Below are 11,581 nucleotides of genomic sequence, written 5' to 3'. Positions count from 1 at the left end.
TCCCCTCCCCCGCCCCTCCCCTCCCCGGGTCCCCAGGATCTCCTCCTGCGTCTCGCCAGCACAGTTCACTCCGCTCTGTTATGAAGCCGCCGGTTGCGGGGCTGGTCCAGCCCGGCAGGTTTTGTCCGATACCGTGTGTTGGGTGTCACGGCCACCTCATGTGGTAAAGAAGGGGCGAGTTTCGGCTGCCCCTTAGGGGTCGCCCCCCAGTGAGCCGACCGTGCTACACAGCCTGCCTCTCAGGTGCTCGGCAGACACAAGTGAGCCCTGTCTCCGTAGCTGTCTTACCAAACAAATTCAGCTGGGGTGAGAGGTCAGAAACTCAGTGCGAGTCTTCAGTCTCTGTCTGTTCTCACAGCTCAGAGCTCCGGGGCTGTGGAGGAGATTCTAGACCGGGAGAACAAGCGGATGGCCGACAGCCTTGCCTCCAAGGTTACCAGGCTTAAATCGGTCAGTGGTGGCCCGTTCCCCTTCTTTCCCCTGGGGAGTTGGGGTCAGAAGTTAGGAAGAGGGGCTGGGAAGGCCTCAGTGGTAGAGCGCTCGCCTTGCATGCAAGAGCCTCTGGGTTCAATTCCTCAATGCCACGTAAGCAGAAAAAGCCGGAAGTGGCGCTGTGGCTCAAGTGGTAGAGCGCTAGCCTTGAGCTGAAGAGCTGAGGGACAGCGCCCAGGCCCAGAGTTCAGGCCCCACAGCTGGCAAAAAAACAAAAAAGAAGAAGTTAGGAAGAGTCTCAGAGGGATATCAGGCAGCTTTCCATTAGCTTTGTTGGCTTGAGTACAACCCAGAGTGATACTTGAACCTTTCCAGTCTGTTGAGACACTGGGTCTGGTAGAGACATGGGTGAGTTTGGCTGGTCTTGATGGGTGAGTGGGTACTATGTTCTGTGACTGCTGTGGCCTGACTGTATAATCTCTGTGTCCTTATCAGCTGGCCCTGGACATTGATAGGGATGCTGAAGACCAGAACCAGTACCTGGATGCCATGGTAAGGGTCTGAGGTGTGGCCCACCCCACCTGCTCTGCAGTCTGTGCTTGTGTGGGTGGTGGATTGGTCCAGGTGCCACGGTATGTGATCCTGCTGGGTCCTTCCCTCAGGACTCGGACTTCACCAGCATGACTGGTCTGCTCACAGGGAGTGTGAAGCGCTTCTCCACGATGGCTCGATCTGGGCGAGACAATCGGAAGCTTCTCTGTGGGATGGCCGTGGGCCTCATTGTGGCCTTCTTCATCCTCTCCTACCTCTTGTCAAGGGCAAGGACGTGAGCCAGTGGGAGCCACAGGAATCCAGGGTCTTCCTCACCTGGTATCTTGGGCTCCTGAGGACATGCTACAAAAATATTCCTTTACAGTGATCATCATGGGCCATGCATTTTCTTCCTATGTGGTGAGGGCCACCGTTGCCTCTGACCAGAGTGCTCGTGGTTTGGAGAAACTAAGGCTCAGCCCTCCAACAGGTCAGAACAAGCTAGATTTGAGCCAAACAGCTGAGAATCCTGAATGTGCTCAGTGTGGCCAGCAGCTGTCCACCCAGCCCTCAGGGCTCTAATAGTTTAATGCTCTCCTGTCCTGTCCTGTCTGTGTCTGAATCTGAAGAGCCTGGGGCTGACAACAGAAAGAAGGGACTGTGTCTGTGAACCTCACACAAGCTGAGAGTCAAATATGGCCATTTCCGGATGTGCCAATCTCCTCACTAGAGCTGCTGAGCAAGTGTTTATCTGCATAGATCATGAGTCCCCGATTTTAAAGCCTGTGCCCTCTATCCTTGGATATAGCCAGACCCCTGCAGAGAGCAAGGCTGTGGGTACAGGAATGCACTGTGGGTTTGGGCTGGAATTGGTTGGGCCACAGGGGCATGTTTATGTCTAGGAACAGAGGACTCTACCTTCAGGACTTAGGCTTCGGTCCCCCATTGCCTAAACTGTTTTTCCCCAGGAGATGAAATGAAACACAGAGAAGGTCTCACCTGCCCTTTTAGACTCAGTGTGTGAGGTAGTCTTCCCTTGTAGGACCCTACTCCACCTGCGCGTGCAACTATACTGTTTGTAGTGGGAGCTTTTACCCCCTGCCCTGCCTTCCACAGCCTGTTCCCCTCATTGTGGGATAGTCCTCAGCCACACTCCTTGCTCCCTACCTCTACAGACTCCCCACCCAGGTGTCTCTGGCCCTTACTGCCTATTTGGCTAGTCCTGAGTTCATACAGACTGAACTTGTGAGAGGAGTCATCGTGGTCTTCTTTCCTCCTCCTCTTCCTCCTCCCCTTCCCCCTCCCCCAACTTTGTTGCTCAAGGCTAGCACTCTACCACTTGAGCCACAGCTCCACTTCCATCTTTTTTGGTGCTTAATTGGTTGGCTTTGAACCCTGATCCTCAGATCTCAACCTCCTGAGTAGCCAGGATCACTTAATTGGTTGGCTGGCTTTGAACCCTGATCCTCAGATCTCAACCTCCTGAGTAGCCAGGATCACAGGTGTGAGCCACCTGCTCCCAGCTTATAAAAGACGTCCCCAAGGAATATATTGTGCAGTTGTGCACGCTTCTGCCCTGTGTTCCAGTCCCCCACCCTCAGCACTTGCTGGCTCACCACCTACCTTGTGACCACCCTGAGGCTTGCCATGCAGAATCACCTCCTCCAAGGTCGGGTCGACGCAGCCTGCCCTCTCCACGTGGCAGCCCTGCCCTGCCCTGGCCTGCAACCCCAGGACCCTCCCCTGCTCCCCCTGTCAGCAGCCCTCCTTCTCCTGCACATGCTCACCACAGTCACCTTTCCTCATCTTTGGCCCTTCTGTTGGGTCTGGAGAAGGAGGGTATGGCTCCAGCATCGCTTACTTCTTACTACCTCTCTCTCTGGCTTTGTTATTTCCCTGAAACCCTGGGCTGGTAAAGTTTGTGCCACTTCTGTGGACATCTTAACACCCTCACCCTGGGTGTCTTTGTGTACTGAGTTTTGTCTTAGTCCTCTGCCTGTCACCAAACACTGGCAGCATCTGCCTGGCCACCTCTCGCTGGTCCCTGCCGGTTAGATGCATCATGATTCAGCTGTGCCTCCCTGTTTTTCTGGCAGGATACTGCTAACTTCCTGAGAACATGGCTAACCAGGGAGGAGTTCCTTGTGGAAATTTTGCCATCTCTTCTAGAACCTCTGTGGTTATGTTCCCCTTGGGTATCCGTCTCTGTTCCTCGCCTTTCTGTCTCCACAGCTGTTGGTAGTGCTCTAGCAATTCTGTTCCGTATTCTGTGAGAGTCTTCTGCTGTGTGACTCCTGTAAAGGGGACAGCAGTGCCAAAAACGTGGGCCTCCAGCTTGGTTCTGTGCACTTGGCACTGGACCTAGGAGAAAGGTGGGGTGCCAATTTGGTTCTTGATGCCAGCAAATAAAAAAAGACCTTAAAGGCCAGTGTGAGAGGCTATGAGGACAAGTCGCCAGGCTGTATCCCATAGTTCAAGAACTTGTCAGCAATAAAAACTCAATAAACAGCTTTATGAAGAAGGATTGACTTACTCTGTCTTGATGTGTTGTATGAGGTGCCTGTGTGGGATGCCCACACAACTTTGGATGCGTGGGGGTGTCGGGCACTTACATCACATCTTCCTAGCAGCGGTCCAGAGTCAAGCGGGGGAGGGGAAAGGCCACAGTGTGGGCACCGCACAGGTGAGGCCGAGGTTGGGGCTCGCACGCCTCCTGTCTTCCTGTGCAGACCCTGGAGCCCCGAGAAAGCTGGAAGGGGACCTCCTGTGTGTTGGCACCGACAGTCATGGGGGGCTTCTAGGAAAACGTAGCCTTTCCCAAGACAAATCCTTAAGAATGGAATGTGTGGTTTATTTTTATAATTTGGACACAGCAGGAAACAAGATTAGCAAATGGGAATACAGTGTAGAAAAAATATTTTGTTAGAATTGTCCAAATAAGCATGCTGTGCTTTGCAGAGCCAGTCCAGCAGTGGCCCAGGTGGTAGCGGGTGCTTCCCGTCCAGGCCCAGCTGTCTTCCTGTGGGGGCCTCTTGTGTGGAGCTTGCAGGGCAGGGCTATTCCACATCCACCACCAGGGGTGTCATATAGTCAGAGTGCTTGATGCCAAAGGTGACGACGGGAGCGCAGGGCTTGGTCAGGGTCACCTGGGAGACAGAAGCCGTGAGCTGGTGGGGCTGGGCTGCTGTCCCTCCAGAACCTGGGGCCAAGGTGGCCAGTGAAGAGCCTGCTTGGACCCTGAGCATGGAGCTCTCAGCAGTGCTAACTCACAGCAGCTGGGGAAGGGTGGGGGCTCTGGTTCCCACACCTGAAGAGTTGCTTCGGGCCAGTACAGCAATGCACAGGGAAGCCATGAAGGCCTCCCCCTCCCCACACCCAGAGTGTGTCCTGTCCTGACCCCCACCCCGCCTCTAGGCTTTGCTTCCTGGACCTTCTCAGGGCTGTGGGCTCCCGGTCCTGGCTTGAGAGTCTTGTCCCCTGGGGGCTCCACCCGGGCAGCCATGGTGTACTGTGGTGCCTTGAACTTGGTCAGTTGCACATCAGTCTGGCGGTACGCTGCAGGACCTGGGGTCTGGGAGGTGAAAGAGGACTCAGGTAAGCATGTGTTGTCAGAGAACGGGGCAGGTTTGGTACCCTGCTGTCATCAGGGGTGCCTGGACCCACTGTGCCTATGAACACCTTTGTGGGATTCAGGCCTCAATTTCAGCATCACTAAGCAATCATCCCCATTGTGCTCCAGTCTAACACACACCCCTTCTGTCAGGCCCCTTTGCAGTGGGGACACTGTCCCTTTTTGGGTATGAGGACAATGACCTGAGTCTAGGGAAGCTAGAACCCTCCCCCCAAGCGCTCAGAGCTTACCTTCTTTCTGTGTGGCGCCTATCTAACACTGCTGTTTGCCCTCCAGCCAGTGCTCTCGGCTACGGCACAGCTCCCAAGCTGGTACCTGGCTCCCCCCCCACACCATGCATTCAGGGGATCGGCTGGGGGTCTCAGCAGGTGGGCACGGGGGCCCCCCACACCATGCATTCAGGGGATCGGCCGGGGGTCTCAGCAGGTGGGCACGGGGGCCCCGGAAGCCTTACCTTGTGCAGGTCATCGCTGAAGCTGCCCAGTTTGCTGCGGCCCTTGATGGAGAAGGAGGGCTGGGAGACCTTGCCCACGGTGTGCGGGCCCATCACCACCGGGAGCATGTATGCAGCAGGGCCTGGGGAAAGAGGGGGGCCTGGAGTCCTTCTGGGGTTCTCTTCACCCCTCAGAGGCCCCACCGTGTGGGCCCACATACTGGTCACCTAGCTGACAGTTGGAGCTGTGACAGACCTGGGGTGCTGTCCACGCGGAAGGTCTTGGTCCGTGCTGAGATGGAATGGCTGGGTGCCGAGTCAAACACATGCTTGGTAGATTTCTCTGGAAAGTAGTCACCTGAGGGGGAGGAGGTGCAAGCACGTGAGTGGGTCCGACCTTGAGGGAGGCCTCCAGGCCTCAGCATACTGGTGAGTGGGCTTGGTCAGAGCTGACTCGAGGGCTGCTTTCAAGCAGGGAGAACAGGGCTTGTGGCCCGGGCTCCCGCACTGCAGGTCAGACGGGACTGTGGGGTCTTGGGCTCTGCTGTTTTGGCTTAGTACTTGGGTCCACCCTGGCCTTCCCATGCCCATCTTGTCTAGGAGCCTCAAGTGGGGTCACTCACCTGGCCCTGGGGTCAGCACAGTCTTGGTGTGGTAGCGCCCAAGGATGGAGTAGGTGGGGCCGATGTCCTTGCCGGTCCTCAGTATTTTGGGGTTTACACTGTAGCGGGGCCCTGGGGAGCAGTTCTCGGCCAGGAGCATGGGGGCTCCACGGAAGCTGTAGGCCGGCGCCCGCAGCTTGGTGGGCGTGTGCTTGACGAAGCCTGTGCGCACAGTCTCTGAGCGGCTGGAGCCAGACATCCCTTCTCCCCAAGCTCCAGACCCACCCCTACCTCATACCTGGCTTCTGGCTCCTCCCACCCCGCCATCCCTAGGCTCTTACCCGTAGTGGGTGGAATCAGGTACTTGGGTCCTGGGCTGCTGTAGAGGGCCATGATGGGTCCCCGGGGGCGATGGGGCCTCCAAGTGCCCACCCATATCTCTTCCGCCATGGCTGGCTCTGTCCATGGATAAGAGGGTGACCAGTGCTGGGAGGCCCTGGCCCATCTCATCCTGGCCCCACATTCCTGTCCCTGGTCCTGCTGACGCACGGGCAGAGCTGCAGGCTGCAGTTGCCGTGGGGTCTCAAGCAGTTAGGGGCTGTGTGCGTTTTCCAAGCCCTCCCTAGCCTCCAGCACTGCCCCTGAGACGCTGCCCACCCCCTGGCTCTAAGGAGGTCTTGGGCCCTAAGGGTGAGGTCCCATCTACTTGGAGAACCCTAGGCGTGGCCAGCAGGGAGCTGGTAGGGAGAATGGGAGCTGCTTGGCTGGGTGCCTTTGGGAAGGGGGCCGGTCCGCAGGCCTCACCTCTGTGCAAGAGCAGGCTCAGGGCAGCCTGGGACCCAGCCTCCACGCAGGTGGGCTCCTCCCCCTGGCGTCAGTGCCAGGCGGTTCCCAAAAGCAGAGCATGAAAGAAAGGCCTCCCTCTCACCCCAGGGGCTTGGAGAATTGGGAGGGGTCCCCTCCCCTGAGCTCTAGAATGTGGCTGTGTAGGACTGGGGGGTTCTAGAGCATAGTGTGTATGATGGAGACAATGCCCTCTGTCCAGGCCCCCCTCAAGCTCTCCTCTCCAGGGACCTCCACCATTTCCAGGCCTCTTCCTGTCTGGGAACCCTCACCTTCTCCAGTACCCCATCTTCTCTAGGGACCCCTACCTTCTACCAAGGACCCCATTTTCTCCAGGGACTCCTATCTTCTCCAGACCTCACTCCCTCCAGATTCCTACCCTCTCTGTGCTTGGCTGGGATGAAGGTGCACAGGGGAGGAACAAGGCAGAGAGTTCCCAGGACCCAGAGCCCAGGGTGGGCAGGGAGTGAATGTAATGATCCCATTCAGCCATGTTCCCATTTGAATTTGGAGATAACAGATATGGGGAGTCTGTCTGCTGGTCATTCTAGTGGCTTAGGGTCTGAGTGGATGTGGGAGACAGGAGTCAGCAGTGGGCAGCTTTCTTCCTGCTGACCATCTTCAGACCTTGCTGGCTCTCAGCACCCCACCAGTGAAGCAAACCCCCCACCTCAGATTTTGAGTGTCTCCTGGAGCATGTGGACTTGCTTCTTGATGTTATTAGGGATCCTCTTGGGACTCAGCCTTAGGTTAGGGTCTCTTTCCTTGGGTGACTCTTAGGGATTGTTCCTAAAGCCCTCGACACCTGGGTATCTGCTGCCCGTACTGTCACATGAACCTGTCGTGCATGGCGACGGTACAGAATCATCAGCTTTTGCAGGCAGCCCCTCAGCACGGATGGGGGTCTTCCCTACTGCCCTGACCACTTCCTTGTCTGAGCCCCAGCTCTTACCCTGGCCTTAGGACTGCAAGTCTTCTCCCTCCCCCTTCCGTGATGCCCCTCCGTGTCCACATGGCTGCCTGTTCATCTTCTGTGCTGCATCCCTGCCTACCCTGTGTCTGCTGGGTCCAATCTACCATTAAGTGTGCCCGTCCTCCTGCATTCTGCTCCTTGGTGAAAGGAGTGTGTCCTTGAGTGTGCTCTTACATGTCCCTTTGTTTGGGAGAGACAGGAGCCAGGGCCCAGGCTGCAGGAGGCTTTATTGATTCATGTTGAAAGATGAGTTTGCTTGTGGGTAAACAGCAGTGGGGCAGTGTGTCCATGGCTGCTTGCATGGCTGGTCCTGTGCCTATTGGGAACCATGTCGCGATCCACTTAGACCCCATCCTCACTGCCAAGCACTTGAACCTGGAGGCAGATACATGTGAACCAGAAGAGTTAGTGAGTAGTTGCCAGAAAGCCGCAGCGCCAGGAAGCAGACAGCCCTGGGCCATCTTGGGTGTGTGGGAGAAGACAGGTCCTGCCACCCTGCAGTCCAGCCACTTCTAGTATCTGGGAGGTTGGCACACACATGCTGCATCAGTGCATTGAGTGTGTGCATGTGTGTGCACATGTCTGCTTTACATAGTTCCTGAATTGGGGGATCAGATCCAAGGGTCTAGAGTTTTCTGCATAGGTAGAGAGGTCTGGGGTATCCACTTTGGCTGGCTGGAGTAGGTCGGAGGGCTGCAGTGGGCTCTGGGGTTCTACCTAGGGACAGCGCTCGAGGGGAGGGTTCAGGCGCGGAGGGAGGGAGAGCCCAGGCCCTGGTACCAGAAGCTTGACGAGTTCCGCCTTATGCGTGGGCTGCAGGCCATCAATGCAGGACTTGAGCTCCGTCAATGCTTCCTTGGCATCCTCATTGACGTTGTACTTGCCCAAGGGCCCCTCATAGAGCTCCTCTGGGGTTCCCACCAGCAGGGTTTGCAGGAAGTCCATGAAAAACTCATTGTCGTCTTCTCCTGTGGCCAACCCTGCATTGCAAGGGGCGCTGACACCCGGACAGGGCTGCCCAGGCCTTCCCCCAAGCCTCCCTGGAAGACACAGCTCCTCATCTCTGCAGACCCCTCCGCCACCACTCTAGTCCCAGGTGCTCAGTTTCCACTAGTCCTTTCCCTAGTCTCACGGGGAAAAGTCAAGCCCTAACACAGCATCATTTCCTCCTGGTGTGGAGCTGAAATAAGCTCCGTGGACTGAGCCACGGTAGGTGACACTGGATTGGAGTCCACACAATCAGTGTACGTTCAGTTTGCCATCTTCCCTCTTCTTCAATCCCACTACCTCAGCTGAACGCACATTGTTCTACAGCCTCTCGCACACACTGTCAGCTACAGACCCTCCACTGGTGTCTCAGCAGTGCTGGGCACTGGAGAGTCTCTGCTGCCTGTGTATACAAAGACACACTCATTTCAACTTCCTAGCGCCCCTTTCCCCCTTCCTGGATGTGCCTAAACTCACCTAAGATGCAGAGGAGGCCCAGGGCCACCAGCAGGAGAGCACCACTCCTCTTCATGGCTAGTCTCAGGAGCTGCTTAGTGGAGCCTGGGCTTTTATATATTAGCTAGCGGCAGCTCCCCCAGGGGCTGGGCTCCACCTGTCCATCAAGACCTGTCAGGCAAGCTGGGCAGGCGTGTCTAGGCTTTTGGCAAACGAGTTGAGGTGAGTGGAGTTAATGGAATCAGGATAAACTTAGGGAAGGGAGCTTCTGGACCAGGACCAAAGTCTCAGCAGCCCTGAGGCTACAGTGAGGGTTTTGTGGTGGACCTTTCTTTGCTCACTGTGTTGTATGGCTCTGGGCGGCAAAGGTCAGGGGTGGGGCCTTCCCACTAGGATGGAGAATGGCCTGGGCATGTGATTGGGAGGGACAGGACTTCTTAGAGTGAGGACCCAGGGCCATAGGAGCCTGAAGCAGACGACAGCCTCCAGAGAGGGCCAGAGGGGCTCTGAGGGGCACGGCATGGGGACCAGTCGCGTCGGCACGGACTTCAGTCTGGTTCTGATAACGCGCAGAGCTTGCATGGTGGCCTGGCTCTTCTCCTCCTGTCCTCTGCTGCCCTCTGGTGGCTGACGGCTCCTTGGGCGGCTAGTCCTTTCTCCTACAGAAGTGCTTGTTTTCCACAGGGCCCAGTCCCTAGATACCTTTCCTTCCACACTGGGTTCCACACACTTCTACTGTTTGTGAACCCACCATGCCCACTGAAATATTAAAAATTAGAATTACATTTTACAATTGCTAACTGCTGATTTCGCTTTTGTGAACTTGCTCGCCCTAGCACTAACCCCCATCCCTTCTGGAAATAAGGAATTGAGTAAAAAGTCTCGGAGCCCAGATGCCGGCCCGGGGACAAGGTCTGTGGTCATAGATAAAGAACAAACAAGTAAACTCCCCAAGTGGCCAAATGGGACCCAAAAATGGGACTCAAGAATGGGACCCAAGATAAGGACCACCTGGCAAGTCCAGCAAACTAGGCCAAATGTTAATCCATCACAAGCCTGTAACTATGTAAACTCCCCTAACTCTTACCTCCCAGAGTGACTACCTCCTTTAAATCACCCATGCCAATCGTTTTTACAAAGAGTGTTATAAACTTCCCCGCGTAGTAAAAATGATTGCTGGAGTACATAGTGACTTTTAAATGGGCCAATCCGGGGTACACCTGGTGTTATATGCTGATCTTGTGGGTTTTGCCTTTAAAAATGCTTGTAACTGCTGCTCGGGCTCTCTCCTGTGCCGAGGCAGAGAGACCGTTTGCGCAAACGCTGAATAAACTCCTCTTGCTTATTGCATCTCCCGGCCTGGAGTCTGAGTTTTCTGGGGCGCCCTCCCGTTGACGAAAGTATCCCAGGAGTCTGGGGTCTTTTATTTGGTGCATTGGCCGGGAAACCAGCGCCCCCAGACCCCAAATTCCAGGACTGGTAGGAGGTAAGATAGAGCTCTTACGTTTCGTGTCTTCTGTGTTTGTTATCTCTGTTCTGTATTCTGCACTCTGGGATCCAAGGAAAAGTGCCTGTACAGGGTCTGTATTGAGGCCAGTGGGGGAGGCAGACGTGCCCTGAAACCCCTGGCCCGTCTGGGGCAGACGTGCCCTGAGGTGAGGAAGGAGGGGTCTTGGAGTCTCTCTCCTTCCCGAGAGGAAGGAGGGGTCTTGGAGTCTCTCTCCTTCCCGAGAGGAAGGAGGGGTCTTGGGGGTCTCTCTCCTTCCTGAGAGGAAGGAGGGATCTTGGGGGTCTCTCTCCTTCCCCAGAGGAAGGAGGGGACTTGGGGTCTCTCTCCTTCCCGTGAGGGAGGAGGAGACGCGGAGTCTCTCTCCTTCCCGTAAAAGGAGGGAGACATAAAATCTCCCTCCTTTCCGGAGCCTGGAGGAAGGGGAGAAAGTAAAATTTCTCTCCTTCCCGGGAGTTTAGCCGTGGTCGGCCACTCCCATCTGAAGTTGCTTTTTCTGTTTGCAGTCATTCGACTGCCGCGCAGTGCCTGTCTGGTTTCCTCTGTTTCTGTTTAGTGTTAATTGTCTCTGTTGTCTGTTTTGTTGTCCTTAAAGGGATGGGGCAGCAACTAACAACGCCCTTAAGTCTGACTTTAGATCACTGGAAGGAAGTTACAGCCCGAGCCCAGATTGTCAGGTTTTGGGAACTTGCTTGTTTGTCAATTATGAAATTGCCACTGACCACCTGCAAGTGGCCCCAGTTAGATCTCAGCCTCAGGCCTTGACTCAGGGGGTCTGAGCATGGGGGAGAACATGTCAGTCTGAGGGGACGGCCGCTAGGGACTTTTGTCCCTTGCCCCAAGATGACTGGGAATTCTCCTCCGCCTTGGAAGGCCCCTGGGTCAACGTCTGCAGGAATCTAAGAGAAAAAATCCTCCGGAGGTAAGTAGGGGGGTTGAGTCCCCTGGTAAGTGAATGGTGGTGAGATGTCGCCCCATTCACTGAGACCTGATTTTGTCTTTGTGGCCACTTGTTTGTCTTGTTTACTTTAGTGTGTTTGTTTTATGTTTTCTGGGGTAGGGAAGTTCTGGGTGAGTGTGGCAGGCTCACTCAGCAGACTCTGGATTCAGCTTGCTGAGTGGGAGCAGCACAGAGTTCCGGTAGGGATAAACTGGGGCCCATTAGTCCCCAACTCAGCCTTCAGTT

General features: G+C 55.7%; 4 protein-coding genes across 5 annotated transcripts in view; 1 reads left to right on the top strand and 3 right to left on the bottom strand.

The window, feature by feature from the left end:
* The window catches only part of Ric8a (RIC8 guanine nucleotide exchange factor A), a 6,634-nt gene extending 6,474 nt beyond the window's left edge, over positions 1–160 (bottom strand). Inside the window, exon 1 of the mRNA XM_013033336.1 lies at positions 156–160. Within this exon, the coding sequence (XP_012888790.1) occupies positions 156–160 (5 nt within the window). The remainder of the gene's footprint in view (positions 1–155) is intronic.
* Bet1l (Bet1 golgi vesicular membrane trafficking protein-like) lies at positions 159–1,354 on the top strand. The gene is made up of 5 exons (XM_013033335.1): positions 159–163; positions 211–260; positions 302–450; positions 928–984; positions 1,095–1,354. Exons 1-5 carry the CDS (start codon positions 159–161, stop codon positions 1,260–1,262), a joined length of 429 nt encoding a protein of 142 aa, XP_012888789.1. The 3' UTR covers positions 1,263–1,354.
* A 2,659-nt stretch (positions 1,355–4,013) lies between these two features.
* Odf3 (outer dense fiber of sperm tails 3) lies at positions 4,014–6,542 on the bottom strand. Of its 2 annotated transcripts, XM_013033378.1 has the most exons (7): positions 6,429–6,542; positions 5,971–6,085; positions 5,651–5,851; positions 5,284–5,385; positions 5,049–5,170; positions 4,394–4,534; positions 4,014–4,109 (listed from the first exon to the last, which is right to left on the bottom strand). In XM_013033378.1, the coding sequence occupies exons 2-7, from the start codon at positions 6,077–6,079 to the stop codon at positions 4,020–4,022; spliced, it is 765 nt and encodes a 254-aa protein (XP_012888832.1). In that variant the 5' UTR covers positions 6,080–6,085; positions 6,429–6,542; the 3' UTR covers positions 4,014–4,019. The 2 variants fall into 2 exon arrangements, with proteins under 2 accessions (XP_012888832.1, XP_012888833.1); XM_013033379.1 differs by lacking the exons at positions 4,394–4,534; positions 6,429–6,542 and having other exon boundaries at positions 5,971–6,081.
* Positions 6,543–7,665: 1,123 nt separating this feature from the next.
* Scgb1c1 (secretoglobin, family 1C, member 1) lies at positions 7,666–9,047 on the bottom strand. Its single transcript, XM_013033380.1, has 3 exons — positions 8,910–9,047; positions 8,226–8,425; positions 7,666–7,820 (listed from the first exon to the last, which is right to left on the bottom strand). The coding sequence occupies exons 1-3, from the start codon at positions 8,962–8,964 to the stop codon at positions 7,788–7,790; spliced, it is 288 nt and encodes a 95-aa protein (XP_012888834.1). The 5' UTR covers positions 8,965–9,047; the 3' UTR covers positions 7,666–7,787.
* Positions 9,048–11,581: the final 2,534 nt, after the last annotated feature.

Source organism: Dipodomys ordii, unplaced genomic scaffold (assembly GCF_000151885.1).
Source record: "Dipodomys ordii isolate 6190 unplaced genomic scaffold, Dord_2.0 Scaffold166, whole genome shotgun sequence".
Taxonomy (NCBI): Eukaryota; Metazoa; Chordata; class Mammalia; order Rodentia; family Heteromyidae; genus Dipodomys; species Dipodomys ordii.
Note: the sequence above shows the minus strand (reverse complement) of the source record. Positions and strands in the feature narration are given on the sequence as shown.